Source organism: Patiria miniata, unplaced genomic scaffold, assembly GCF_015706575.1.
Source record: "Patiria miniata isolate m_02_andy unplaced genomic scaffold, ASM1570657v1 HiC_scaffold_4, whole genome shotgun sequence".
Classification (NCBI taxonomy): Eukaryota; Metazoa; Echinodermata; class Asteroidea; order Valvatida; family Asterinidae; genus Patiria; species Patiria miniata.
Window position 1 is genome coordinate 2,346,621 of NW_024037071.1, and position 27,570 is coordinate 2,374,190.

A 27,570-nucleotide genomic window follows, 5' to 3' on the forward strand; every position below is an offset into this window, starting at 1 on the left:
TGAAGACTTATTTCAAGAACGGAGATGAATTTAGCATGTGTTCTGAAACTTACGCGTGCAGCCATGTACACGTGCAGCGGATGAATGAAGAAGATTGCTGTGAGGAAACTGTGCCAATGTCCTTCGGATGCACTTAACCATACACGTGTAGGAATACACGTAATCAATATTCATCTTAAAGGGGTGAACTGCGTGTTTGTCCAGTTTTGTACTCGATTACAAATTCAATACCAACTCTTCTTTTGTTCACAATTTCATCGAGGCCGGGTCAGGACAGGCCAGGCACACAAAAGTAGGGCCGATTTAAACAAATAATACCTAGCTAGGTTCTTCCATAGCAAGCATTGGCAGGGAATGCATCAATGACGGCAGGTTAACATCAAACGTCGGCAGCCTCAAGTAAAACATCAGGTGACATTTTGGCCTGTAACACATTATTACTGAGCGAATGTTCTCGGCAAATGTGAGTGCTTTACACATCTCTGTGATATGGACCTGTGGTTTTTAGATACATGCATGCGCTCATCTCATGTTGAAGACCAGGGTGAGTTCGTTGCCCTGCCCTAAACCTTCCTGCCTCAAATCTTCAAATCTCCCCAGGCTGTGTTTTCCCATACCCTTCACCATCTCTCGGTAGACTGATGGAGGATTCCCCCCTTCCCCCCCCCCCCAAGTCCGTGAACTTGTCATTCAAGACGGCGCTGCTGGTGGAACTGACAAGCTAACCTCTCTCAACATAAACCTGTCCTCAGGGAAAATGAGTGCCCTAGCAAGAACCCAAAAGTTATTTATGTGCAGATAATCCTGAAATTTTCAGGTTTTTTTTTTTGCTTTTACTTCTGGATGTTTTTTCCCTGTAACTTCTTATAAGTAATTATTCTTTTCTAGATTCCAAAGTCTTTGTTCACCTTTTTCCTTATTATTTTTGTATTATTTATTTATTTATTTGTTTATTTTTTGTGAGTCCTAAAGATTCATTTTAGGTTTTACCAAGAAAGCAAGCTATCTGTTCAAGTCTGTTGTTTTTTTTAAAGATTTTTTGAAAGATTTGTTTGGGTATGTATCTGGAATAAAACGAGTGCACACATTTTTCAATTTTACAGAAAATTGCTGGAAACAAGTTTCGTATTAATGTAGACATATTAAGGTTCATTTTATTGTCCTTTACCAGAAATTTATTGGCATGTTTATTTGCAAACTTCGCAAAGATCCCATTTTGAGGCTCAGAACAGAATGGTCGTGTAATGTAGATAAAAGACCAGATGCATGATTGAAAAAAAAAAGATTAAATTTAAAAGAAATCAGTTGACATCCTTCAGAGACCTCATGACTAGCCTGACAAACTCATTCCAATTAAGGCAAGACTGATTCCTTACAAGTTTTCTTTTTACTGAACGGAAAACAGAATTCTCGTTTCCTGTGGCCTGATAGATGTTGGTGAAGTGTCTCGGCCTGAGATTTATGAGGCAATTTAGACATGGTCATTGACTTTGATGGTTTGAATACCCCTGGCTATCCTTTCATTGAGAGGTAGGAGCAGGTCATCATTCATTCAACAGGAAAGATATGGTCCCAATGTCCCCATCCAAAAGACACCTAGGGCTCAAAGGGAGGAGAACAGCTCTGAAAGGCCAAATAAAACAATATACCAGTTTCTCATCCCCACCTGCTTCCTTTTTTCCTGCCACAGTTTTGTGTGTTAAATTTTCACATTTGTTTAACCTTAACCTCCCAAACCTTGGTCCATTACTTAGTAAAAGACAGTAGGGAGATTGGGTTAGCGGCGAAATCTGCTGTATTTTCTGATATTTTCACCATCAGAAATATCTTGAGTCTTAATATTGGTTTCTGACATGATGAGAAGCCATTTTGAGGTTGAAAAGCTAGTCTTAGAAAAGTGATGGCAATTTTGAGGAAAAAAAATCATCTGTCTTGGAAAAAAAATCTCTCAAATGAGGTGGATTTAAAAAAAAAGGACAATCAAAAGCAATCTTGGATCCGTCATTGGCAAAAAACCAAAAACATTTTGCCTGCATACTCCTTTTTTTCAAAAAGCTCGGGTGAGAAACTAATTGTTTTTTTATTGGGCCTAAGCTTGCCAATTTTGATTGCTTCGTGGTGGCAAAAGCTTGAATTTTTATGATCTTCTAAAAAGGCACAAGGATGTGTGATCATTCTTTGCCAGCTGGCAGCAGCGGACATCCAATCATCCGGATCTAATCAGTGACCAAACCAATCCCAATCAAAGGACTATTTCATTGGGTTCATTGATGATCAGAGCCACGGACGTCCACATGTGTTAAACTCATTTGGGCGATTGAAAAGCAAGGCCTAGGGTCATTCACACTACATTTGAGTGAGAGAGAGAATTAGAGAGTTTTCCAAATTTTGCTTTTGCAGGAGAAAATGAACAAGCAAAACTTAAAAGTTACGAACTTTTGGTGAAATGGTGTCTTTAATTTATGCAATAAAATATGTTAAGGGTCATAATTTGGGATGTATGTACTTGGTCGTTGAGAATGTCATCCCTAACAGCCCTGAATCTTTCAAAATCCTCTTTGCCAAAGTGGAGGAATTTGGAGGTTACATGGCAAAAGTGTGTTATTGATTTCGTAGGATGCACTTTGTCAAGGTCTTGGGTCCGACCTTGTGTTGTTTTTGCTCAGCCATGCATAAATATAGGCCTGGATTATGCTTTTAAATCCTCCGTACTGCTCCAGGATGTCACTGGCCAAGCCTCAACATGTTGACGGTCACTGCTGCAGGATTTTGCAGGATTCAGGCAGTGGTCACCCCTCCACGGACCATACTCAAGAAATAATGGAGGAATTTGCAAGATTGAGGCTATAGCAATTTTTCCATGAGGCCAATAGGATGATTTTGCTGGATTTTGTAAAAACAAACATGATTTGATGTGTTTGGCTTGTAAACCTTAAGTTTTGGCCAGACCTGACCTGGCCAACTTGGAGATTTTGTGGAGATATCAATTAAATAATTTTAACTATTCATTAATTGCTGGAAATGCATACATGTAGACCGTAACCGCCCCCCCCCCATGGCCATTGTATTGAATATCAGTGTTTCAGTTTTTTAAGCATTTTTCAAAACACATAGGCCTAAATGCTCAAAAAGTTCATCTAACCCAAATCGGTATGGTGAAGTTGTCAAACCAGAGAGACAGGAAGTTCCAGATTCTGGATTCTGGACTTCATCCATGTAGAGTAAGCCCCTTAAATGTCATCGTTGATATGCACGCTGCTATCAACTGCTCCAATATTTGCAGCGGCTGTAGATGGCATTTTAGATATTGATTGGGTTGATAAAGATGATTACATTACCGATGTTGACTCTGAAGGAGATCTCCCGATTAGCCAGAATAAGTAAACGAGACAACCTTGCTGTCTGAAATCAGGGTGGGTAATGCGGTAGGCACGTAAGCAAATGTTTGCATCTCTGTCCCATTTCTTTGCATTAATATTTAATATATTATAATTGTAAATTCAATTTGAAACTTACTCCAATTTGGAAATAAAATGGGGCAGCAAGTATGCAAGAAATTAGATGGAACAGAGTGACCACCAACACTACCCCAGGGGCGGATGTTTTTTTTTGGGGGGGGTTAGGTTTAAGAGGAGGCGTTAGTAGGCACATACTACTTTTTTCTGTATGATTTTCCTATTTTCTGCGGCCCAAAGGGGGAGGGGGTGGGGCTTAGAACCCCCCTAGTGCTACCCCTTATCCAGGTCTTCCACTCATCTCATATACATGCAAGTCTACTACAACGCCCATATGGAGACATTTTACAAATTGAAGTGCATACAGTCATGCATACCCATGTACACTAATTTCCGTACGTTTTCAATCTCTCATCACATTTCAATTCAGTGTATGAGGGTCTGTGGAACTTGTCCATGTTGCAGTATGTAACACAGAATTGGTCTCTTTGCAGGGCCTTTGTGTAAATGAATCAGTTTTCAAATTCGGTTTCAAAAATAGAAATTAAAAAGGCTCCATATATTACATTTAAATCACATTTTATTAAGAAATTTCCCAGAGTAGTTCTCCGAAGTTCCTAGTTGATAGATCATAGATGATCATAGATGATCATAGGGATCTGCAGACCGCCTTTGGCCTGTGATGTTAAAGGGCACACGCAATGTCATTTTTTTTAATGCAGTCCTTGAAAATGCCCCTTTGTGTCCCATTTAACCTTATTTTCAATTTCCGTTTTGCCATTTTCAAGGGTATTTTGGTGCCTTTTTGTTTTTCATGCTAATAAAATTGTCATATTCATGAGTAAAAGTGGGATATCATTGCAGGCAGAAACCTCAATGTTACAGCTATTTCAGCACCAAAACTTCCCAGACTTTTGGATATTTTGCTGTTGTAAATTTTCTTTTCTTTGGTGATTCATTGTTGTGTCAGTGCATGGCAGTAAACCAATGAGCAAACTTTTCTCACCAATTTTTTCAATAAACAAATTTTATGGGTTCACAATTTGAACAGAAAACCCCTAAACTGGACAGTGTCTTCCTGAAATGACTTCACATCAACAATGCCCTCAGTTGTTCAGAAAAGCATTTGTTTAATGTTTAAAGAAGTGCACTTTTCAATAAATTTAACTGGAAAGGAATGTCAAGTAGTTTTCATACATTTAAGAGGAGTAGAAAGTTGCACAAAATATGTTCCCAGAAAAGTTCATCTTGTGACCCTTTAATACTGTGGAGATACATGAACACATATCTTGCATGCATCTGAACACAACTACATGTATGCGTACCACATGTGCGTGTATGGGTGTACGTGTATGTACATGTACATGTACATGGGTGAGTACTCTGTTCCAACATGGGATCCCAATTCGCTGACTGTTCTGCTTCGACCATGTCGACACGGAATAAATTGAATCAGATGGGGTCATTAGTTCACCCCAAACAACATCCTTCATGTGAAAAGGGGTGTCGAAGGGATTTCGTTAAAGGGATGCCGGATTAACTTTTCATGTGCGTGAGTGTTCTTTTCTTTCCCGTGCAATTTCCCGTGGCTTCCCATGGTTCCCCTGGGAGATGAGGGATTGGCAACCCGATGGGATACATCATCTTAAAGATTACTTGTACTTTTAAGAGACCTCATTAACTGTTTTCTATGGAAATGCCACCTTGTGCAAAGATTAGCCTGGGCTCACTTTTTATTTCGGCCCTGCATGCCAAAACTATCAAAGGTAATATACAACATTTGCAAAGATCAAAATAGAACACTGCCAAATAATTATGAAATACACTTGACTGTAAGTGAATAATAGTCTCAAGCATCCTGTGAAATCATGGCACGTGGTGTATGTGCTTTCATTTCAAGAAAAGAGGAATTTTGTATCAATTTCCAATGATGGTCGGCTGACCATCCACTGAGCTCTTAAGATTAGGAACAATTTTACATAATCAAACATAATGCCAAAAACACAGTTTATTGGTCAGCCCACCTCCTCAAAACAGGAAATTAAAGTTTGTCAACTGGCCTGAAGCCCATTGATTCCCTGTCCATCAATCTGATATACCCAGCACAATATGTGACAGGGTTCCCCCATCTCCCTAAACACACCCTAGACTATATTGTTACCTAACACATCCCCCCCTAGATCTCAAAAAAAAAAAATCTGAGATTGTGGTAACACGATGACCAACACAAAAGAGGGGGGGGGGGTTCCCTCTGTCACATATCGTGCTACATACCAGCATGCATCCTGAAGGTCACCTTGATTTCAGGTCACAGACTGAGAGAAAATCAAGTAAATTGACAGTTATTTTCACGCCCCATCAGTCAACAGTTGGGCAGGTTTTGTTGTTGTGGTTGGCTGGTGGGCGCATTGAGCAACCAGGGCATGTATTGTGTTCTGCTTGGATGGTGGATAATTTGTGGATTAGTTTATTGTCAAGCTTGAGGGGGAGTAGCAGGATTATCATAGCTGTTAACTGATGTGGTTAATTGAGCACTGCACATCCTATTGATTGGCTGGTAGTCAGCTATGCACATGCATTGTGGTCTGCTTTGTGGACTTCATATGTAAGTAACGGATTAGCACTCAGAGGTAATTCTGCTGTTGTGAAGCTTCAGTAATAGTAGAAGCATGGAGCTACAGTCTGTCTCCAAAAAAAATGGTACAATCAGAAAAAAAATTGGTTAAATATGAAATTTCAAAATAAGTCATTCTTACTTGGCAGAATATTAAAGAACAAAGACTGGGCTTTCCAATAGTGTTTGTTTGATCTTATTTGCTTTTGTCAATTCAGAGATATAATCAATTTAGTGCGATGCACCAAAATCGATTTTGTGCCACTTTTATGCATGGGCAGAGTTGTTTCGAGTACTGTGCCATGCTGTCTTGAAGCTCACAACAGATTGCAACTTGGCAAAAGAAACAAACTCGATTTTTGTGTTCCGCAGTAAACTGGAGTTATCTCTGGATTGACAAAAGCAAATGAGATGAATCAAAAAGTATTGGAAAGCCTGGTCTTTTTTCTTTTATGTGATGCTCAAAACGACTTACTTATGTTGAGATTTAATATTGAAAAAAAAAAATCGTTTTCGATTGTACCATTTTTTTTGAGACAGGCTGTATAGTTACATATTGTAGAAGTGGAAGTCCAAGAAGTGGGGCCTTATCATGCCGGTACGGTAAGTCGACGCCTCATAAGTCCGACGCCTCATAAGTCCGAAATTTCAGACTTACGAGTCGTCGGACCTATGGAGTACCGAAGTGTGACATCATTTAGAACCAGAAAGTGTAGTGCAAATGAATGGAGTATGCGCGCGTGTTGGTTCATGGGCTGAATCACGCGCTAATGTCACACACATTTTGCCTGCGTGACGTATTCACTTCGGTTCTTCATAAAGCGTCGGACTTATGATTGGACCCCCAAGAACTTGCGCACGTTATGAAGGGGCATCGCTGGAACATTTTCAATGGGGGGGGGGGGGGGTCCGACCAACTTTGTGACAAGTTTGCATACAAAGCATCCGACAAGCAAAAAAAAAGTTCCTCAAATTTACAAATTTGCCGATAGAAAAATCTGTGGGAGGTGTGAAGAGTACAATTTGCTGACAAGCTTGCAACAAAATATTTGACCAAAAAAAAAAAAAGGGTCCTCAGATTTCAAAATTTGCAGGTAACAGTAAAACAGCATAAAAAAGGCCCTCAGTTTTATAAATTTGTGACAACAATAATTGATTTGCCGGCAGATATTTTGAATTGGGGGGTCACACCCCCTCTAGCAACAGCCCTGACGTTATGTCCCATACATACAAAAGTTTAATCCTCTAAAAAGCGATTCAGATATTCATGGATTTCAGTGTTTTACTGTTGGGCATCTGTTTGGAGAACACCCACCAGAATCTTTGCGATCCCTCTTACACAAACACACAAACTGTGCCAAGTACGCAGAGTGTGGGAGGATTTTTCTCAGGATTGAGTTTGCATCCTAGCCAAAAAATGCCTAGGGAGTTAAGGATATTGTAAGCTCTAGTCCTTAAAAAAGAACTTTTATTTTAAAAGTAACGGAATTTCCTCTTTTTTTAAAAATTGAGACGGTAAAATATGTAAAACTTGATACATTTATTGTAATTTAAAGAAATTTATTGTTGAATAAGGCAAGTTTCAAATAAACGTACCGGTATTTAATACTATGGCTTTAATCGAGTCAGAGCTTTTAAGTTTTGATTTTTTTTTTTTTAACTAAAACAAGGAGACGGATGATAAAATAAATTCCTCGCTTTTTGCAACATGTACTAACAAAACCACATAATTGCTGGTAATGGAACATATTTTTTTTGCATTTTGAACTTTTTCACCCACATCATCCGTCATCGTGCATCGTGCATTTATTTCATTTGCAGTAAATAACCAACAAATAAAAGCCAGCCACCCGTATCGAATCGTCAGTCTGTTATAGTTGAACTCTGTAGTAAAAGCAGCAATGCATGCTCGAAAATGGAAAAATGTACTGCCTGTGGACAAGTTTTTTGGAGCTTGTTGTTAGCAGACATGCAATTCATCATGACCTGGAGGAACTGAAGTTTAATGGATCGCCGCCTGAGGTGCAGCTAGGGTAGAAGTTGTGCAGCTAGATTGAGGTACTTCCGAAATCTGAATGCAAACCCAGGTGTAATGTTTAACAGGGACTGTTATATTCTTCTGAAAGGCAGGTAGTTATAAGCAGGGGCGGATCCATCTTTGGCTCAAGGGGGTTGGGGGGGGGGTAAGCTGTCAAGGGGGGGGGGAGGGTTAGTGGCGATTGTGTAGTTACCGACCACTCTTTCTTTTTGGTCCTTAAAATGTTTTTGTCATTCCAAAATGACTCCTGCAACCTAACAGTCCTTTAATTCTTACAACCCTATTTTTGTTCAGTTTTGTTCAAATTTTGAACAGTATTTTTTTGGTAGAAAATACAATTTTCTTACGCATTTTTCAGTTGAAGCCATGCGAGTGAAGGCGGTTTTGCGCTATAACGTCGCGGAGTTGGCCATTTTGATTTTCGTGTTGGTGTTGTCGTCTGCATCGTCATTTATACCCCAAAATTTACCTTAAAAAAAAAAAATCAATCACCCGCCCTCTATCCATAACATTCCCACTTGGGTAGGTCCAATAACCTAAAAGTGGATTTTTGTTCTCTTATAGGAACGGGGCCCATAACTACACAATCGCCGGTTTAACAGGCATGTGCTACTCTGTTTTGCATGATTTTCCTATTTGTTTTGGTGGCCCGAGGGACATGTACGGTACATGTAGATCTGCCACTAAGCCAACGCATGTATGCCTTATTCATGATACATGTAGACCAATATAATAAGGATGTTGCCTTTTTTCCCCCGTAGAATTTAGGATTCTCTCTAAATGGAGAATGAGTCGTCTTTCATGGAGTGTAAAATCACCACCATATGTCTTTCTGGCTATATAAAAAAACATTTCACAGACTCTGCTGTGCATGCATTCTCCACATGTGATATTTCATGTGAGTCTGTGATATTGCTAAAGATCTGAAATCCTTCCCGGCTAATCAATTTCTCCAGGGAGCAGTAGGGTTTATATCAGGCCACCGGTAAGCCATCAATATGTTTACATTTATTGAGCGCGGGAATACACAACATTTGCCAAGAATGTCTGATCTATTCAAACGAGCCGACCGAGGAGGTCGTGGACCTGCTTCTGCTGCTCAAGGATCAGGATCGGCCACGAGGGACTTCCGACATCACAGCAGAACAGTAAAACTCAGTCCTGTGAGGACTTCAACCAACCCCTGACCCACATGCAGTTTTTCCTTTTCTTTTGGTCTGCCTTCTTTTTCTTAACATAATGCAGATACTTTGCTCAGTTACTCACTTACGCGCTGGCACAAGCAATTTACCAAAACGGAAGACCGGATCGAACTCCATGTCCTGCCAATCAGTCACTCGGACTCGGACTGTGCGGCCCCAATGACGGACTGCACATGACTTGGGTTACATATGGCTATGTGTCACTGTCACCAAGTTATTCACATCCCATGCCCCCACGCCATTAAGGGGCTATTTTAAGACGCTGGCTGACTTATCCGGCAAAAAAAATTGGAGAGCACACTTGCGGATGTGCACAGTCGCTCGAGGTGGATTGTGTTGGCAAGTGGTTTTGTAGAAATAGAGATACGCCGCATGTAAGTATTTTTATCCATCTGCTGTATCCTGTGCATTAATGTAATGTGCCACTAAACGTTTATTTTGCATTTCGGTATCGGGATGTTTTCATTACTTGTGTGAGCTTCTCCTTTTAAACACTTTAATGCGCAGTTGGGGATTCTCTGAATTTGATTGATTAAAATTGTCATTTCTACCAAGTTTTGGCTCCCAGACAAGGCAATGTCTTTCATAAAAAAAGACTGATCATCCCCATCGTTGCAAATATTCAGGTAATTCAACTTTTGGTTTTATTGGAAGATTTTCCATCGCTCGGCAGGTGTTCATGTCTCACAGGTGTATGAAGTTGTACCCAGAAGTGAATGAACCACATCTCATGGACTATAAATTTTCGAGGCACGCCTTCCCACGGGCCGACTCAATAACCTGATATGGCATCTGTGGTTGGATCAAGAGCAAACACACTTTCCTCCGTGTTTGACAACATGGGATTACAACTACAGACCGACAATTGCTTTGTACTTGCCAACATGAAAAAATGGAAGTTGGACAGGACTTTACAAATGGTCCTTTTGTAAACCAAAACAAGCACAAATTTAATACACTGACTGCAAATTCTTGAACGTAGAAGAGACGAGACAAAAAATCCCGGATCGAATTTCAGCCGTGCCGGGTGAAAGGAGTCCCGGTGGGCGTTTCAGAAAAAAAACCTGGCTGTATTGTGTTGCGATCTGATCAGGACGAGGACCCAGTGCCTGTAGATTGAGTTGCATTCATCGGCCACTGTGTCAATGTTTGGAGAATTTTCAGAGCCCCCGTTTGCGATTACTCACAAATGACAAGTGAAAAAAAACAACTTCAGGAAATGCCTGACAGGGGTTTCTCTCCTCCCGTGCACCTCATTCCGGATATTAAAGTGGATTTAGGCTACTGCTTGATTTGAGCGCACTGCACATACAGTTGTCGTATCTGCAGAACGACCCCGAGGACAAAAATCAGGCCAGTGTCAGCTGAACAGGGACACAGTTGTGGAATTTTTTTCCGCCGGTTTTAAGGTGCCAGCTCCTGGTTTTGATGTTTGCTTTTAAAGACTTTCCATGAAAATATGAGGCCCAAATGTGGAGTGAAAAAAGGGTAAAGGGGACGAACCTGTGTTCACAGGAATGGAGTGCCCATCTCTCTTTCGAAGCGATTGGGCCAGACTCGAGTCCATGAAATGCTGGTGTGGGGGGATCTCCACACCTCCACAGCAAGTCTGTTACCTTCCCAGCATTGAATAATGCCGGTATACCCACTTAACACCTGGGTTGTGAGGAGTAATTGAGGTAAAGCGCCTTACTCAAGGGCACAACACGCATGGCCACGGCGGGGCTCGAACCCACAATCTCACGATCATGAATCCTTCCGGTATGCTCAACCGTTAGACCACACGTACACCGAATGTGGTGTAAATGCAAAGAATATGCCATTTATACCGTAGGTTACTGCGCAGTGTAGATTCTGGAAAACAAGCTCGATCGGAAATATTTCGGAAGCTGCAGGCTAGCGAATTTGTGTTCATGCATGAGTCACGTGATTGTGCCATGTAAAATCTGGAAGGAGTAGTGTTTTGAATTTTTAGCCTAAGTAAACTTATGATGACCTGTGACCCCAGTTTGGTCATGTGACATATTGTGGCTGGGCTACTGATACTTTTGACAAAGTTTGGTTGAAATCGGTCAAAATATGTAGGAGCAATAGACAATGACAACAAACTACTAACTAAAAAGTTAGGGTTTTGGGTTAACAAGGATAGTGTGTATGTGTAGATTGGTAGATTTACAGGTATTTGAAACTGAAAGTGACAGTACTATTAGTATGGAGTATAATTAAAGAATTTCTGGAAATGATACTGGTACATGTCATAGACAGACGTGTGATATTTTATTTATAATGAATTAGGTTGCCTGCCTGTGGAGTAGTATAGACATACACATGTAGTACCCTTGGGCCAAGTTATATTGGTATATTGACAAGTTGTCCAGGGGGAATCTTATCTGCAAGAACTAACTGGTTTTTGTGTACATACATTTGCTCAGCTGTGCTGACAAGGCCATATATTAATTAATCACTCCAAATGTAGTCCCGATACATGTCCCTCTCTGCCGAAAAGTTTGCACAAACAGTATCAAGTGTCCCTTGGGTCACTGGCACGATCTTCAGTGCGATCTTCAGTGCTTGGCAACATAAAATTACTGATTGCACCCAATGCATGTGTATGAGCCTTTCGTGGATAGTAAACATTTTGTGAATGTTTAATATTTAAAAAACACTTCGCAGTCGGTCTGAAAGTTCAGAACATGTCAGAAAATGTTCACAGAATTGCAGAAACATTTGAAAATGTTGTCATTACCACAGGTTTGGTGTTTTCGGTGAGTGGCGGTGGTTAGAGCTGTGGGGGAAGGGGGTCTGAAACAAGATCAATTTACCTTAGCAACTCCCATTTTGCACAACATATCTGCCCTATGGTTAGGGTTTTTTTCAGCTCTGTTCTACACTATTTTTTTTGCCAAGTTCTTGTAAGTCAATTTGTTACTTTGTGAAGTCTTTTCTTCACTATAAACTCAAAGGTTGACACATTTTCTCTTCATTCTCCCACGAATTGTGCGAGAGAGGGTTTTTTCCCCTTGGGTTTTGGGGAGGGTGAGATGGTACCCAAATCGACGGTACGTGGACCTGAAACTGTGTGCTCACTTGAGCATTTGACTTTCTTACATGAATGCACACTTGCAAGATACAGATACACGTACATTTTTGTCTCTAAACAAATGCGGGATGAAATGGTGTCGGAATATCTGATGTATTTCTTAAACTTGGTGACTTTTTTTTGCTACAGAAACATGTTCCAAATGACGAGAAAATGTCCACACTTAACACAAAATACAATGACTTTTTGTATTTATTACTTTTCCTTGTAATTTTCTTTGTGAGGTGGTATTTGTAGTAAAAAAGCCTGTGGTGGCTTCTAAACGTTGCGAGGTGGGCCACCACATAATGGAATTGGCAGGGGAAACACATAGGCCTGTAGGGAGAGTACAACAACTAGCTCCATCTGCATGTGCACTTCCTCCACCGCCTTGGCATGCATGATGCATGCTGGGCAAGTGACTGTAACTCCATTTGTCACTGTCAAGGTCTACTTGTGTACGGGGTCCATAGCAGTTGTCAGTTTGAAAGTCATCAAGCTTTCCTTCTCTGAACTCGAAGGGGTAACCCTTTCTTTCCTTCCTTCCTTCCTCTTCCAGGCTCCTCGCATCCTGTGCATAGGACCCAAAGACATCTCTCTGCTCCACCCTTCCTCCAAGTCAGTCCTGCGCTGCCACCGCACCGCCTTGCTCCAGAACTGGCACATCGGGGCCTACCGGCACGGCATCAGCCAGCTGGTCTTGGAGTTCCAGGGCAACGCAAAGTGGGCCGTCCAGCCGCTGACGTTCGTGGAGTTGAAGGCCATCTGCGCCAACTTGACGGCCGTCATGCAGAAGACGCAGGAGAACGGGGACGTTAACGGGGAGGTGCCGGCAAATGAGGGGTCTCCTTCCACTCTGAGTAAGTCACGGTTAGGACCCCGTAATCCCTGATTCATTGGCAGATTTTGCCACAAATCGGGACCTTCTTAAAACTTCCAAAATCCACCTCTGCTTAGGAAACCAATGACATTTTTTTTATTGTACCTCTATCGGTTACCTGCTTCCTGTACAACCCATTGATGCACACCTCTAGAATCAGTTGTTCTATGCCTATACCGTTTAAAATCCAACATATTCATTGAAATAAAGTTGAAAGTGACATTCGTAATAGTAGACGTAGTGGGCCGTATCTGTCAGATGTGGCATTCCTGGCGCAATTGCGGGTGATACGCAATATTGCAATGTTGGCATAAACATGTCCACGTACATGTTCAGTCTCCTAACAAACAAATCATACCAATTGCATTCCATCACCTTTAATTTGCGTACACCTGTAAAATGCAGATCAAAACAAATCTGTCCGCAAGTGGACGTACCTGTCTCTCACAGCTAAATTGTCTCCAGATTTATTTACAAATTTTCCAAAATTGTTTTCAAGCGTGTTCCCGTGTTCCAAGACCATTTTTGACATTTACGACTTGCGCTTTCAACCATTACCTTACCAAAACATGTGGCACATGTGGTGGTGGTACGTGCACTTTCACACACACAGTTATAAATACTCGCCATGTTGGAGAGAAGTAACATGAACGTGCATCATGAAGTAGAAACACGGCATGTTGCAGTGTCAAGTGGCAGCATCTTGTGATTGATGCTAGCCATTAGGCCAAGTAAACAAGAAAAAAAGTTCCTTGTCCAGGTTTTTTTTAAAGGGAGGAGTCAGCCTTTTTTTTCTTGCTCAGTGAGGAAAACAGTTTTTACAAAAATTCCCAAGGAACTATTGATGAAAAAGCTATTTGCATTACACCTGAATGTTTTGATTGGCACCTCAATTGTGCCAAGATGATCCGCAGGAATTATTGTATGTATTTTAAGATTTCTACATCCCTTTTGGTCTGTCATCATCCAGAAGTCAGTTTTCCTGTGGCTTTACCAAATCCAGATGGTCCAATCCATAGTTATGCAGAAAACTATATACATATAGAAAGCCGATTTATTTTTAGTAAGCCATGCCATAATTGTATGTAGTCGCAAGGGGTACATTTATTTGCATTTTACTGTCATGTGTTGCATCTTTGTCAAATCCTTCAAATGTTTCACAGCATCAAGCTGACTCTCTGCATGCCTTCCAGCACAGACATTGTACATTTATGTAGCAAAAACTTCCATTTTTTCCGCCGAAGTCTCTTCATAGATTTTGAAGGATATGTGGATAATATTTTGTAACATGCTTTAGGATTTGTGGTTTGAAATTTCTTGTTGATTTGTTGGATGGACCTGGGCCCAATTTCATAGCACTGCTTAACAGTTAGCAGAAAAGTTGTGCTTACTATAGCAGAAAATCATGCTGCTGCTTAAGCACTATTTCATGCTAACGGTTGCGCGCGCATGGAGAATTCTATTGTTACGTCACTGATTTAAGCAAAGTTTTCTTCTGGGGTTAAGCGTGCTTTTGCTGTGCTTACTGCTTAACGATCCCTATGAAATAGATGGAGGCTCGTTAAGCACAAACCGCTGTTAAGCAGCGCTATGAAATTGGGACCTGGGCTTATTCCAGTGTTATGCAAGAAAATGCAATGTCCGTGACAGAGCCAAATTAACCATGATATCTAATGAATGATTCAGAAAAATGATCCCAAACTCCTAGTCTGTAATCTCCTTGACCATTACTACATGATGGATACAGATCTGAAAGAAAATACATTTTGTAAAAATACATTCTGTTAAATGTTCAATTTGTATGTTTTATTCTATTTTTAGACGCCTGCAACCCTCTGATTTTTTTTGGGGGGGGGGGGGCACAAATAGATCTGCTTTGCTTCCACAGCGCTGGAGTTGCCACTGTACAACAAATTTCTCAATCTCAAAGATATTCATGTAAAGATGAGGAAAATCTGAAGTACACCAGAATGGTGAAAATACGTGCTGATCATATACACACATGCATGTATGTATGCCATATAAATCCAAACCGCATTAAAAATTATGGTGTCGACGTTGTGATACCCCTACATATGTATTGTTTATAGATATGTCAGACACTGGTTTTTTTAGCAATATTTATGATGTGTGACAACAGTCTGAGATTTTGATTCATAGCTCGCAGTTCAAACACGTGGGACTTCCGGTGAAGACGGATAATTCATTTCACGCAGGGCCAAGTATGACAAGTATGCACTATGAAAGACTGTCACTGCTGGGGACCATATCTCGCCTCCCGACCCCCCCACTCCCCCCCCCCCCCTTCATGCATTCAAGACAGGTGATGACAGAGTGCATGCGTTTACATGTAAGCATTCAAAGAATTGTCAAGGTTATGCTTATAGCCCTCTTCACACTAGAGCCTCTCATCCCGGGTTGAACTCAACCCCGGGCGAACCCATGCAGTGCCGCCCCGGGTTGAGTTTTTGATTTTTCAACCCCGAGTTCAACTCCGCATCGTTTCACACTTGTTTCATGCAAATCAAGCTTATCATGCTCAGTTACTACTGTTTTGAACCCTGGCAAGAATTTCAACCCGGGTTGAAAATCTCAACCCTGGTCTTGAGCAGGGTTGAGTTTAATCCGGGGGGAAATCAATCTCGGGGCTGACGCAGGGTTGACGCAGGGTTGAAATTCTTCAAGTGTGAAACGATGCACGTTTTCCCTGCGTCAACCCTGCATCAACCCCGAGATTTGTCATAAACAGTGCGACTAACAAAAGCTGGGCACTGCAGCCTGGTCAAAAAGTTGAAGGGTTGCAATGAATAGGAAAGGGTTTCTACAAAACCTCAGGAAAACAAATTAATTTTATCAAATTCTCCACTTATTCTGTTTACTAGTGGTTTGTAATTTGGAAAGTTTACCTCCTGCCTGCAATTCTGGAAAGGAGAATTTAAAGCCATAAAAATTCAGTTATGAGCAAAACAGCCTCTTGTGAACTTTTACAAACTTCAAGCTTTACGATTTTTAACACATTTTCACCAAGACATTTTCTCGGTTCTTGGACCAGTTTGTGTAAATAATGTATGGAGATACAATGTAATTTTTCTAGTTTTTATGTTAATAAAGATTGTCATTTTGACAAAGTTCTATATCACGGTTTTTCATCACAGTTGTAACTTAAATATGGGTTTTCCCGGCCAATTTCCAGAAATGTTCATTCACTTCTGAAAATCGGTCATTCGTTTTCATCTGAAATTGAATGTACGTCTTTAATCCCCTTTCAATTCAACGAGAGTTCAAACGTTTTCATTGTCCGTGCATTCGGCTTTGAGAAACTGACGGCCAATTACGTTACCTGTGCATTCATTTACGCAAGCATTCCTTTTCGCAGAGTTCTGGAATACAATTTCGTGACTGTACAATCAAAAGTACAATTTTCTCATTCAAAATAGCAGATTACGTCACATCACAGAGCATTAAACTAAAAGTGAAATAGAATGGTCAATGTTTGAAATCGCCCTCTAAAAGCGAAAAAGAAATCTTATAAACGAATCAGAATGGACATAAACGAAAGGTGCTGCTCAATCACTTAATTGATTGAACTGAAATGGAATCGAATGCTCTGGTAGCGAAAATGAAACGGGTGTGCAGAGTGATTCTCAAATTCAGACGAAAATGAATGGCCGATTTTCAGAAGTGAATGAACATTTAAGGAAATTGGCCGGGAAAACCTATACTACATGTAAGCTGTGTCAAATGCTTTTCTTCGTACATGTATAACCAAATCTCTTAAAAGCAGTCACTTTGCTATCTCAGAGTTGCTACACCTTTTGCACTTGAAGAAAAAAATAATACATTCTTTTTAGTTATCTACAGTCTACTTCAGTTTCCTGGGTTGTTATTTTTGAAAAACTAGAAAGGGGCAGTTCTCCATTCAATTACCCACTGCATCAGCGTGAACAAATACGCCCCTCCTTCACAGTCTTGAAAATTTTCTTGGAAAAACAGACTTCTCCTCAGATTCAATTTCACCTTATTCTCGAATACGTTACGCAGAGAGTTTATACACCAGCACGGAGGCCTATGGCGCGCGGCGCGGCCGGCCGTGCACAACCTAAAGAAAACCATGGCTTTCCTTTTCGAGCTGGCCCAGCCTGGCTTCGGGACTTCCCGCGGGGTTTCCAATTTGGTCTCAGGTTTTGTTCATTATCGGGGTGTTTAACATAAATTCAGCTCTCTCTGGTTCGGATTGTTTTTGGGACTTGCCAATGCAGGTTCAAGTTACTAACTGCAAGTGTTGCAAGAATAATGACAAGACTTACTGTGATTGTAAAAGCAAAACATGTTCAAAACAATGTTTTTCCACATCATGATGTTTTTATGAGCTTTTTTCATTAATTAATCCTGTAAATGTAAATTTTCAATTTCATGTAGGAATACATACGTGTACGTTCCTGTCAATGTACATCTTTCAACCTGATAAGATTTGAAGATCTCTAGATAATGGACTTTGAATAGATAATGCACCTTTAAGATCAAGCCCGTTTAATGTGACATCACATGACATGCGATGACGTCATATTATCATGACGCCACTTCAGTTTTTATCTGTAACACATCCTGGTAATGAAACAAATCAAATTCTTCCATCTAATGAGAAATTAATCAACTAAAAGTGTTGCGTAGTGCACATGTACTTGTTCTCGCTGTAAATTCGGAAGCCTGCACGTATTCACTGGCTTTATCTTTAGATAACTTTTCAAAATTCCCCTAGCAGAGCAGTGTGTCATAGTTCCATCTTTTTGACTGCAAGATATGCACGCCTTCTCTCCAGTGGAAGACAATTCCTTGAATTACACATTCTCGGTTTCATGAGATTTTTTTTCATCGAAGCTAAAATCCTCCCTCTCAGTTATGAATGTTCAGCTGAGTCAACAATTCACAAGTCTATAGAAACTAACACTCCTACAATATATTTTTTTCCAGTCATTTTTATAAATGAATTTCTGGTCAGATCATTTTGTCCTCATGTTTATCTTTGTCCCTGACTTAATTAATTAACTATTTAATTAGTTCATGTCTTTGTTTTCTCTTCTAAAGGCACTCCGCTACAAGCCTTGGCTAATTAGGATTGTGCCTCCACAATATTGCATTTTGCTTTCTGTTATGTTATTGTTCAGTATGGAAATAAATGTAATATTGAGATTGAGATATTTGAGGGACATCTTTTACTGAGGACCTTCTGAATAGTAAGTGATGTGTTGGAGCATATAGAGCAACGTCCTTGCTCTATGGTTGGAGTAAACTACACAAAAAAGGGAAGAAATGCTGAAAACTAGATATTCTACAATGCCCAACTTAATGTCTCTGTGATTGTAACCATGTACATTTCCAGGTGTCTGCATTTTTCAGTGAACATTTTGGGGTCCAACCAAAAACAGAACATTAGGATAATTAGTCTGCATGGTTTCTGGTTCCCTAGCCCTGCTGGGATTTAGGACTGGAATGCACTCAGCGGACGTGGTATGCGGTTAAGTGGAGATTTAGCAGCTAAGGGTTGAAGGAGACGAGCAAGGGCGTAGCTAAGGACAGCTTAATTTATGCATTGCCTTTTTTTTTACATACACACAAATCATTTAGCATGTTAAACCTTTACGCAACAAAGTCATGCGACCTATTATTCTAATTTTTCAAAATCAAATTCGAAGTGATTTTATCGTTAGCTGTGTGCTAATTTCAAAACTGGACATATCGCATAGTTGTGGACACACTCGCGACAAAATCGCGTATGTGTAAATGTGCTACTTAAATTGAAAATCAGAACCAGATGTATCATTTTTTTCGTCTCTGTCCCCCTCCCCCTACAGACAAAACTGGCCAAGATGTCACCCGCATTTTAGAGACCCAGACGTCGCTATACCTGGAAGAATTTGAGTGCTGTCGCAAGCTGCTGCACTTTCCCGAGGAGGTCGCGCTCATCCTGACTGAGACAGAGCACGCCCTGTTCTGCGAGGTGCCGCCGGCCAGCTACGTCAGGCAGGTCACCAACGGCCGCAGCCAGGCAATGGAGTTTGTGAACGGCGAGGAGACGGGGAGCAAGACCGTGAGGGACTTACTGCTCCGGTTCAGAGAGGTATGAAGGAATTCGCTGATAATTAGGAGACAGTTAAACTTGATTTAAGGGGTCATGTTACCAATAACTAGCCAACTTTCAGTCCTTCATATGACAATGGGATCCTTTTCTTCTTGTTATATGTGTACATTCCTACGTAAATGGACAACTTTACTAATTGGTTTTTCAGTCGACAGTAAATTGCATAAAATAAACTTGAAACTTGGTACGGACATCATCCCATATCCAAAGGTGTGCATATCACTGTGATGTCGTTTGGATGTCTGAATTTGCCTGAATTGGAAGTATTTGCACAAAGTACTCACAAAATATTGGAACTCTCCATTCAAAACAAGTGTTTGCACATTCCAGCAAAAAATTATGCCAAGGATTTGCACAATTTTTAAGCTGAAGTGTTAGTACATTCCAGCAAAAAAGTATGCTAAGGATTTGCACAATTTTTCAGCTGCTGTTGAGCAGTGCTGTGAATTACAGCCCCCGTTGAATTACATATATACATGTACTGTATCTTTAAAGGTAATTTTTTTGTGTGAATTTTTTTTCTTTGTTTAAAGCAACATTGCTCAAAAGCTTAGAAAGGGTTCATGACAACTGACTTGTTGAAGTTTCAGCTCAGTGGATACTATACTTTTCAAGAAAACAGAGAAAACGAATGCGCAATTTTTGGGGTCTCAATTTTTGGATTTCGTTGCTGACGCACGTAAAAAAAAATTGTGCCAATGGGCACATATTCTTAAACCACCTTCAATGATTGTTTTCTTCCGAAAGATATTATTTCAGGCAGAAATTGTTTCACGGGGTATTTGGTACCAGTCCTATATCTTCACTTTGAGCGATGATTTTCTCTCGTTAAATCGGTACATGTAGGTACATTTCAGTGTAATTCAAATGCCCTACGTACTTTTAAAAATATGTCATGAAGTGATGATGTTTTTCTTTCCTGTTACCAAGGTGAGCGACTGGGTCACTGAACTCATTGTAACCGAGGGCGAGGAGAACAAGACAACACTGCTCATTAGTCTGGTGCAAGTAGCCAACGCCTGCTGGAACATGGGCAACTTCAATGCGGTCATGGAGATACTAGACGGCCTCAGGTATATAGCAATCATTATGGTCAGCATGAATATGCAAGCTCATGAATATTCAACCTTCATGAGATATTCTGAATGGCAATAGGCATTCTGTTTCACCCGTTGCACAATTTGTCTTTGCACCGTGTGTTTTATATTTTTTGTATCAGTTGCGTTTGAAATATTCTGGGAGCAGGAATGGGCTGGGTAAAGAATTGCCTTTGCCTCAGTTTTCGTTTCAACATTGCACGCAGTTGCTGCCATCATGCATGTGAGGTTCATCTGTAGAAATTGCAATGGGCATGTTTGTTTCATCTGCACGTCCATGTACTCTACATCGTTGCTTTGATTCAGTTGCTCTTACCAGACACAAGTACCAAGCTGAATTGGACTCTTTCTGTGAATTTGAAGGAGTTATTTGTCATCAAGGAATAGCTCTTTTTATCTTAATGCATGCACGATTGTTAATTCCTGTAAATGTACCCTTATTAAGGAGAAATTTTTTTCGTCATAAGTTATACCTCAGCGAGACAACGTAGATAATTGACCTATCGCCGTTTGTGAGTTAGCCACGCCCCTTAGACAACCCAATGGAATTTTTGTACGCTAAGTTTTGTTTGTCTCAGATGTTGCGCGTTCCGCGTCCATTTGTATATCATGTAATTGGACAATATTTCACAAGCTGCGTTGACGCGATTCTACCGCGATTGTACCGCGATAGGTCAATATCCCATTTAGAGGCAATATGTTACATGGCAAATAGGATAGATCGATTGTTTGTGGTTGAAAACATCAATGTACCAAAATTGAAGGGGTTGGGTAAGGTAAAATGGGGGTTAGGCTGGTCATGAAAGTTTGAACAATTTTGTGCACAACTCTGTGGGAATGTCTCTCTATTAAGTTATCATGCCATATGTCCAAGTTGTGTCCGTTGACTGACTGGCTTTTGAGTGTTTACGCAGCGTGAATATTACACACCAAACCAGACACTAACAATTGGCTGTGATTCACGTACCTCTAACCATTTGCAGCTATCCAAAAAGTAACCAACCGAATTGTTCTTAAAAAGCTTCCTTTGTTTAAAGATAGTAATGTTACTAAACTCCTTGTGAAATTATTCCTTCTGGCATGCTGTCATTGTGAAGAAAACAATACCGGGGTTTGGTAATACGTTATGTGAGAAAAAAACATGGGGGTGAACACGCAAAGTCTTGCGCATTTGCTTATATGTTTGCATTGATGCGCTGCTAAACCTCACTATTTAAAGACGGTAATTTCCAAAGGATATGCTGTTTTAAACTTTGTATATTTTCATCCTTTTTCAAAAGTACAGGTTATTAGCATTATGAAGTTGAACAAGATTTGTTTTCTTCAAACCTGCCGGAAAATGTGCTCGGGAATTAAACCATTCAGCAATCCCTAACTCATATTATGAGATTTGGTCACAATCAAAGGCCAAGTTTGGGCAAGGACCATTAGTCGACCAGTGGTTGATTTGTGACGTACCTTGCGCCTGCGCACTGATAGCACTGTGCGAACGTCTCTAGTCATAGCTGGTCAAAATGTCATCGCAAAACTTCTGGATCCTGGCTCTCTGCTAGCGTTATGAATGCACGCGGCATTGGTTACCAGCGATGCAACCAGCCCCAGTAGGTTGGTTCCAAATAGTCGACTAGCGTAGTCAACCACCATCGACTAGACAGAGTTCGGGCAAGCGTTAGTCGGACTATGGTTAGTCATTGGTCAACTATAGTTCTTGCGCGAACCTGGCCAAAGCTCAAGCTAGTTTAACTCACAATAATAAGAATTAGTGCTTGTATTTTAAACACATACACAAGCCAAACAAAAGAAATTCATGATTAAAACACTTCCATGCCTAGACTAACGTGTGCTCACGCCATTTTTTTACCCATCTTCTGCCATGTGTGCGCATCGCGGCCCTACCCCCTGCCCATCCCAGGAATTTTTTCGATTGCTCCAGGTCCATGTTGGTCCGGCCGCTCTTCCAGGGCTCGGACGAGGGGGACGTGGAAGCCATGATGGCCCTGTACGAGTCCATCAACAGCAACAGCATGGAGTACCGGGACGCTGTGGACCGGGCCATCTGCATACCGGGCTGCAAGGTGGTGCCGTACTTTGGCGCTTTCTTGCGAGAGCTGCAGAGCATTTACGAGGAGAATTCTCCCGTGGTGGCTGTTCCTGACTCCACAGACAAAGTAAGATTTTTTTTGAGGAACCACATTTGTGAGATGTTCTAGCAAAATGAGACAGAAGTAGGCAGAGGTCGAAATGAGTTTGCAAATATAAGGAAAGAGAATAAAATTTTCCTTACAATGGTGTTTGTTGCACTTCAGTCGGACATTCCGTTGACAAGTTATGGCTGTTTAAAATTTGCATGTATCGGCATGTCAAAAGTGTAAAATACTGAGAAAAAGTCCTTTAAAGTTTTGTGGTTTGTATTCGATTACATTTTTAAAGGAAACTTTTCTTCAACATTTTGCACCTGAGAGTGAAGCCAAGTGATTTCATTTTGAAATCTAAGACTCGTCTAGACTGGTACTTGTCCAACTTTTTGAAAAGATTGACCCTTCAGTAGTCTGGTGGCACGACTATGTGTAGAAATAGAGAATGTGTAGAAATAGAGACTGGGTACCAGATGTTTCTTTTGACATGATTGATTGATGCAGTACTAAATGGGTGGTGGACTGGTTGTTTCATGTGCCAGTCTATTTTCTTGTGTTGCATGTTTTTACTGTCGTAAGTTTTGGGACTCTCATACAGAGTATTGAGATTCCCAAATGTTCAGACTAGCGCAGCCCCAATGCAGCAGAGCAGTGGCTGGCACAATGCCAGTCACTCCTGTGCTCTGTATTAATATTGTTCTTCTCTCTGGAGACGACGTCTGGAGGGACTTATCCGGAGGGGGCTAAAAGCAGGAATTCCTGGTTGTTACATGGTGGCTGTCATTAACATTTTTTACATATATAGGTCATTCTATAAACTTGGGGTTCCCTTTTTTCCTGTCCCTGTTACATCTGACATCTATGATTTTTTTATAATTCTGATGCACTTCTTAATGCAGTTATCCTCCAAGAGTGATTATGAATAGCAAACTACCTACCCAACGAATACGAAATTGTTTGAAGTCATTCTTAATGATGGGCCTTATTCACGAGTTGGCCATTTTTATCCAGTTCCCTGAATGTATTTCATTAATTGTTAACTGTTGAATGGGATGGCGCCAGACTATTCATGCAGGCACAATGCAGCCTTATTTTACTGTCATTTTTTTAAATATGGCTTTAAACATTAGGGCATGTTTAATTACAAATTTAACATTATTCATTGAAGCAGACTGGAATTTATTATAAATTAACTTGCTTTCATTTCTCTTCGCAAGTTCCAAAAATTAAGATTTTATCTAACTTTCAATTCAATAAGGCGCAAACTTGAATGGCAAATTGCTAACAGTAATTGGTAACAGGGACAGAAAATATGTAACACTTCAGGCCCAAAAATTTTTGAAAAAAATAACAAAAAAGTAACTGTTTGGGGTTTGCATGGAGGAGTGGGGGACAATGTGTGTTCAAAGTAATTATTTTGATAATACTGTGATAAAAACCTATTTGATAACAACTTTGGTTTTTTCCCCCCTCGTTTGGTTATCTAGGATTCTGAAAACGGAACCCCAAAAGATGCCACTGTAGAATACACTGGTGGTCTGCTCCACACGGAAAAAATGATGAGAACACATTGGGTGCTGACCGACATCAGATTATGCCGAAAAGCAGCTGAGAGAAACAACAGCATGGAGAAAGACACTGACAGGTAATATTTGTGTTGTTGTACTCGTACTTGGTACTCGTACTCAAGTACATACTTTTTGAGAATACTCGTACTCACACTTGTACTCGAATATCAAAATACTCGGACTCGAATTAATAGCGGTACTCGTACTCGAGAAGCAAAGGACTTGGACTCAACTATATTTTTGAAGTACATGGAGGAAGAGGCTACCAAAAGACAACAACATTTTTTTATGCCCCGCGGCGAAGCCGAAGGGGCATACTGTTTCCGCCTTGTCCTTCCGTGGGTGGGTGGGTGGGTGGGTGGGTGGGGTGTGTGTGTGTGTGGGTGGGTGCGTGTGTGGGTGTGTGTGTCCGGACAAATCTTGTCAGCGCGATAACTTGAGAAATACTTAACATATGAACTTCAAATTTGGTTTGTGGATTGTCCTTGGTAATCCTAAGAAGCCTTTTGCATTTGGGGCCGAAAGATCAAGGGTCAAGGTCACAGTGGCTGAAACAATAGAAATTTTGTCAGCACGATAACTTGAGAAATACTTTACATATGAACTTCAAATTTGGTTTGTGGATTGTCCTTGGCAATTCTAAGAAGCCTTTTGCATTTGGGGCCAAAAGGTCAAGGGTCAAGGTCACAGTGGCTGAAACAATAGAAATTTTGTCAGCGCGATAACTTGAGATATACTTTACATATGAACTTCAAATTTGGTTTGTGGATTGTCCTTGGCAATCCTAAGAAGCCTTTTGCATTTGGGGCCAAAAGGTCAAGGGTCAAGGTCACAGTGGCAAAAACAAAAGAAATTTTGTCAGCGTGATAACTTGAGATATACTTTACATATGAACTTCAAATTTGGTTTGTGGATTGTCCTTGGCAATCCTAAGGAGCCTATCGCATTGGGGGTCGAAAGGTCAAGGGTCAAGGTCACAGTGGCTAAAACAATAGAAATCTTGTATTTATTCTGAGATCATAGGGATTAGGGATTAATTCATATAAAACCTACAGAAGACACTAATGCTGTCAATGAACGTTCCATTTGACCAAGGTACATGTAAGTTGATGTTAGAGTGGTGTTATGTCATGGAAACAGTCACGGTTGCGGGGCATTTGTGTTTGTAAACACACCTGACTTGTTTGTAATTTGTCACCTTTTTTTTTTTGATTTAATAGTGAAGGCAAAGATGATGATGACTTAAAGTCAACTGGCAAGACGTCTTACATCACTTGCGATGATCAAGAGTATCCCTACGATCCGATCCACCCCGTCCCCACCCCCCACCAAATCGAGATCATTCCACATCACCTGCTAGAGAGGGACATACACCTCTTGCAGTGCATGCACCACGGCACCACAGCCATTCACTGGGACGAGGAGAAGTCGGCTCTGTGCCAGCTGCGTCTGGATCCCACCAACAGCCTCCTGGTCTGGTCCAAGACCTCGCCAGCCGGGGAGGACACGGAGAGCTCCTTGGAGTCTGTGCTGAGCAGCAAGTACAGCTCCGGCACCGTGATAGCCAACGGTCTCGAGGAAGGCTACCTGGACCTGATGAGTGCCAAGGATGTCTTCTTGGGGGACCAGGAGGTGGACTTTGGGGCTATGTCCAAGCGCCACAACCTCCCGGGGCTCAGCCCCAGCGAGAACGCCTTCACGGTCTTGTACGGCGGTGGCATTGCGGACAACAGACTCTTGCATTTTGTGGCGCCCAAGAAGACCGTCTTGCTGTGGGCTTACGGCCTGCAGGCCCTGATCAGGGCTATCAGGAAACACCGGATGTTTAATGCCGATCGGAGGATTGTCTGGCTGCAGCGAGAGTACCTGAACTTGTTCTTTGAAGATGGGAAGTGTGTTGGACCAACTCCTCTGGAAGCTATCAAAGTGAGCATAACATCTTGCCCCCAAAGAATATTACAAAAGAATCTCCTTTTTTTCCTTCAGATTTGGCGAATCCGTACAGTGTCATCCTAGTTTTCATTAGGATGGTTAAATCAAGATTTACATGTGAATCTTAATAAAATGACAACCTTTCAGAGATGAAACTTTTCTGATTTTAATTTGAAATCCGACTTTTTCAAATGAATTTCCAAAATTGTGATATTTCTGACGATCATTTCCCCGTAAAGTCTGATTTTTAAAATTAAATTTCAACGAATTTCATGAAAACGGCACAACGAAATTTGTATATTGCGAGCGCAATTTTAATCTGTTCTACCAGTCGTCAGCGCACAGATTGTATGGTAGACTCATACAAGCAAGCCCAGATTGGAGGAATTTACAGCTGGAAATGATTTACAGCTCGAGTTGCTACAAAAAATGGTCACATAGCCTGATGAACAGGGGTTATAATTGCAATATATAAGAGCCACATTATTATTATTTATCACAACTCACCCTTTCAATGACCCACTATTCTTCAGGTTTTCGGTGGCAGGAACCTAGCAATGAAGAAACTGCCGAACGATCGGAACCAGAATGCCGACTCTGGGTCCACGCTCAACAAACCGTCGACGGGGTTCAGCACACCGACCAAGAAGATTGTCATCAAGCAAAAATCTCTTGTTGCTCAGAAGGTAAGAATAGGATTCGTCGGTTGCGTGGAAGAAGGTCGTTAGGGCGAAAAATGGGTCAAAAGGTCAAATTTGGATTTTTCAAGTAATCGATACGGCATGGAAATACCTTTCATTTGATATACAATCTGTCTCAGGGGGCTACGGCATTCTGATGCACTTAACAGTATGAAAAAGACGGAAGGAGGTTTTTCATTATTTTTCCCCCTGCAAAAGGACGTTAGCCTGTAATACTAATGTAACAAAATATACTCCAAGTGCGATAGCGACCCAATGAAGTGGGTAGGTAAAGCCAAGTTTATTCCCGGGAAAAGGATGTTATGATTTAACATGCCGGTGAAGTGCACGTTTTGGGCAGGTGTGGTTCCCGGTAAAAGGTCATTAGCTAAAATTGTACATAATTTCAAAATTAAGAAATGCTTTGATTAAAAATGCTCTCAGGGCTCTGACGATGCCAAGCTAAGAAACCGAGGTCGCAAGACTCAGAGTTTCAAGAAGAAGGCCATGAAGAAAGTCCAGACGCGCTCCGCAGCCAGCGAGGCCTTCCACGGCTCCATCGACATGGACGATTCACCGTCATCAAGCATGGATATACCGGACGGGTCTCGGACGACAAACAACGACGACAGCGGTATATCTGAACCGAATGAGTCGGCACCTGATAGCAAAGGTAAAAATGTGGAGGAAAACTTCACGAATCAGCAGAATACTAATTTTTTGTTGTTGACAATTCCACTTTTAATATGTG

General features: G+C 41.0%; 1 protein-coding gene across 3 annotated transcripts in view; it reads left to right on the top strand.

Annotated features, from left to right (window-relative positions):
- Positions 1-27,570, top strand: part of LOC119739790 — a 126,845-nt gene that overhangs the window by 76,569 nt on the left and 22,706 nt on the right. For 2 of the 3 annotated variants that reach the window (XM_038214864.1, XM_038214866.1), the window contains exons 11-18: positions 12,948-13,248; positions 19,121-19,386; positions 20,338-20,480; positions 22,417-22,672; positions 24,127-24,284; positions 25,428-26,133; positions 26,673-26,825; positions 27,264-27,492. In XM_038214864.1, the coding sequence (XP_038070792.1) occupies positions 12,948-13,248; positions 19,121-19,386; positions 20,338-20,480; positions 22,417-22,672; positions 24,127-24,284; positions 25,428-26,133; positions 26,673-26,825; positions 27,264-27,492 (2,212 nt within the window). The remainder of the gene's footprint in view (positions 1-12,947; positions 13,249-19,120; positions 19,387-20,337; positions 20,481-22,416; positions 22,673-24,126; positions 24,285-25,427; positions 26,134-26,672; positions 26,826-27,263; positions 27,493-27,570) is intronic. The other variant, XM_038214865.1, reaches the window with a different exon arrangement.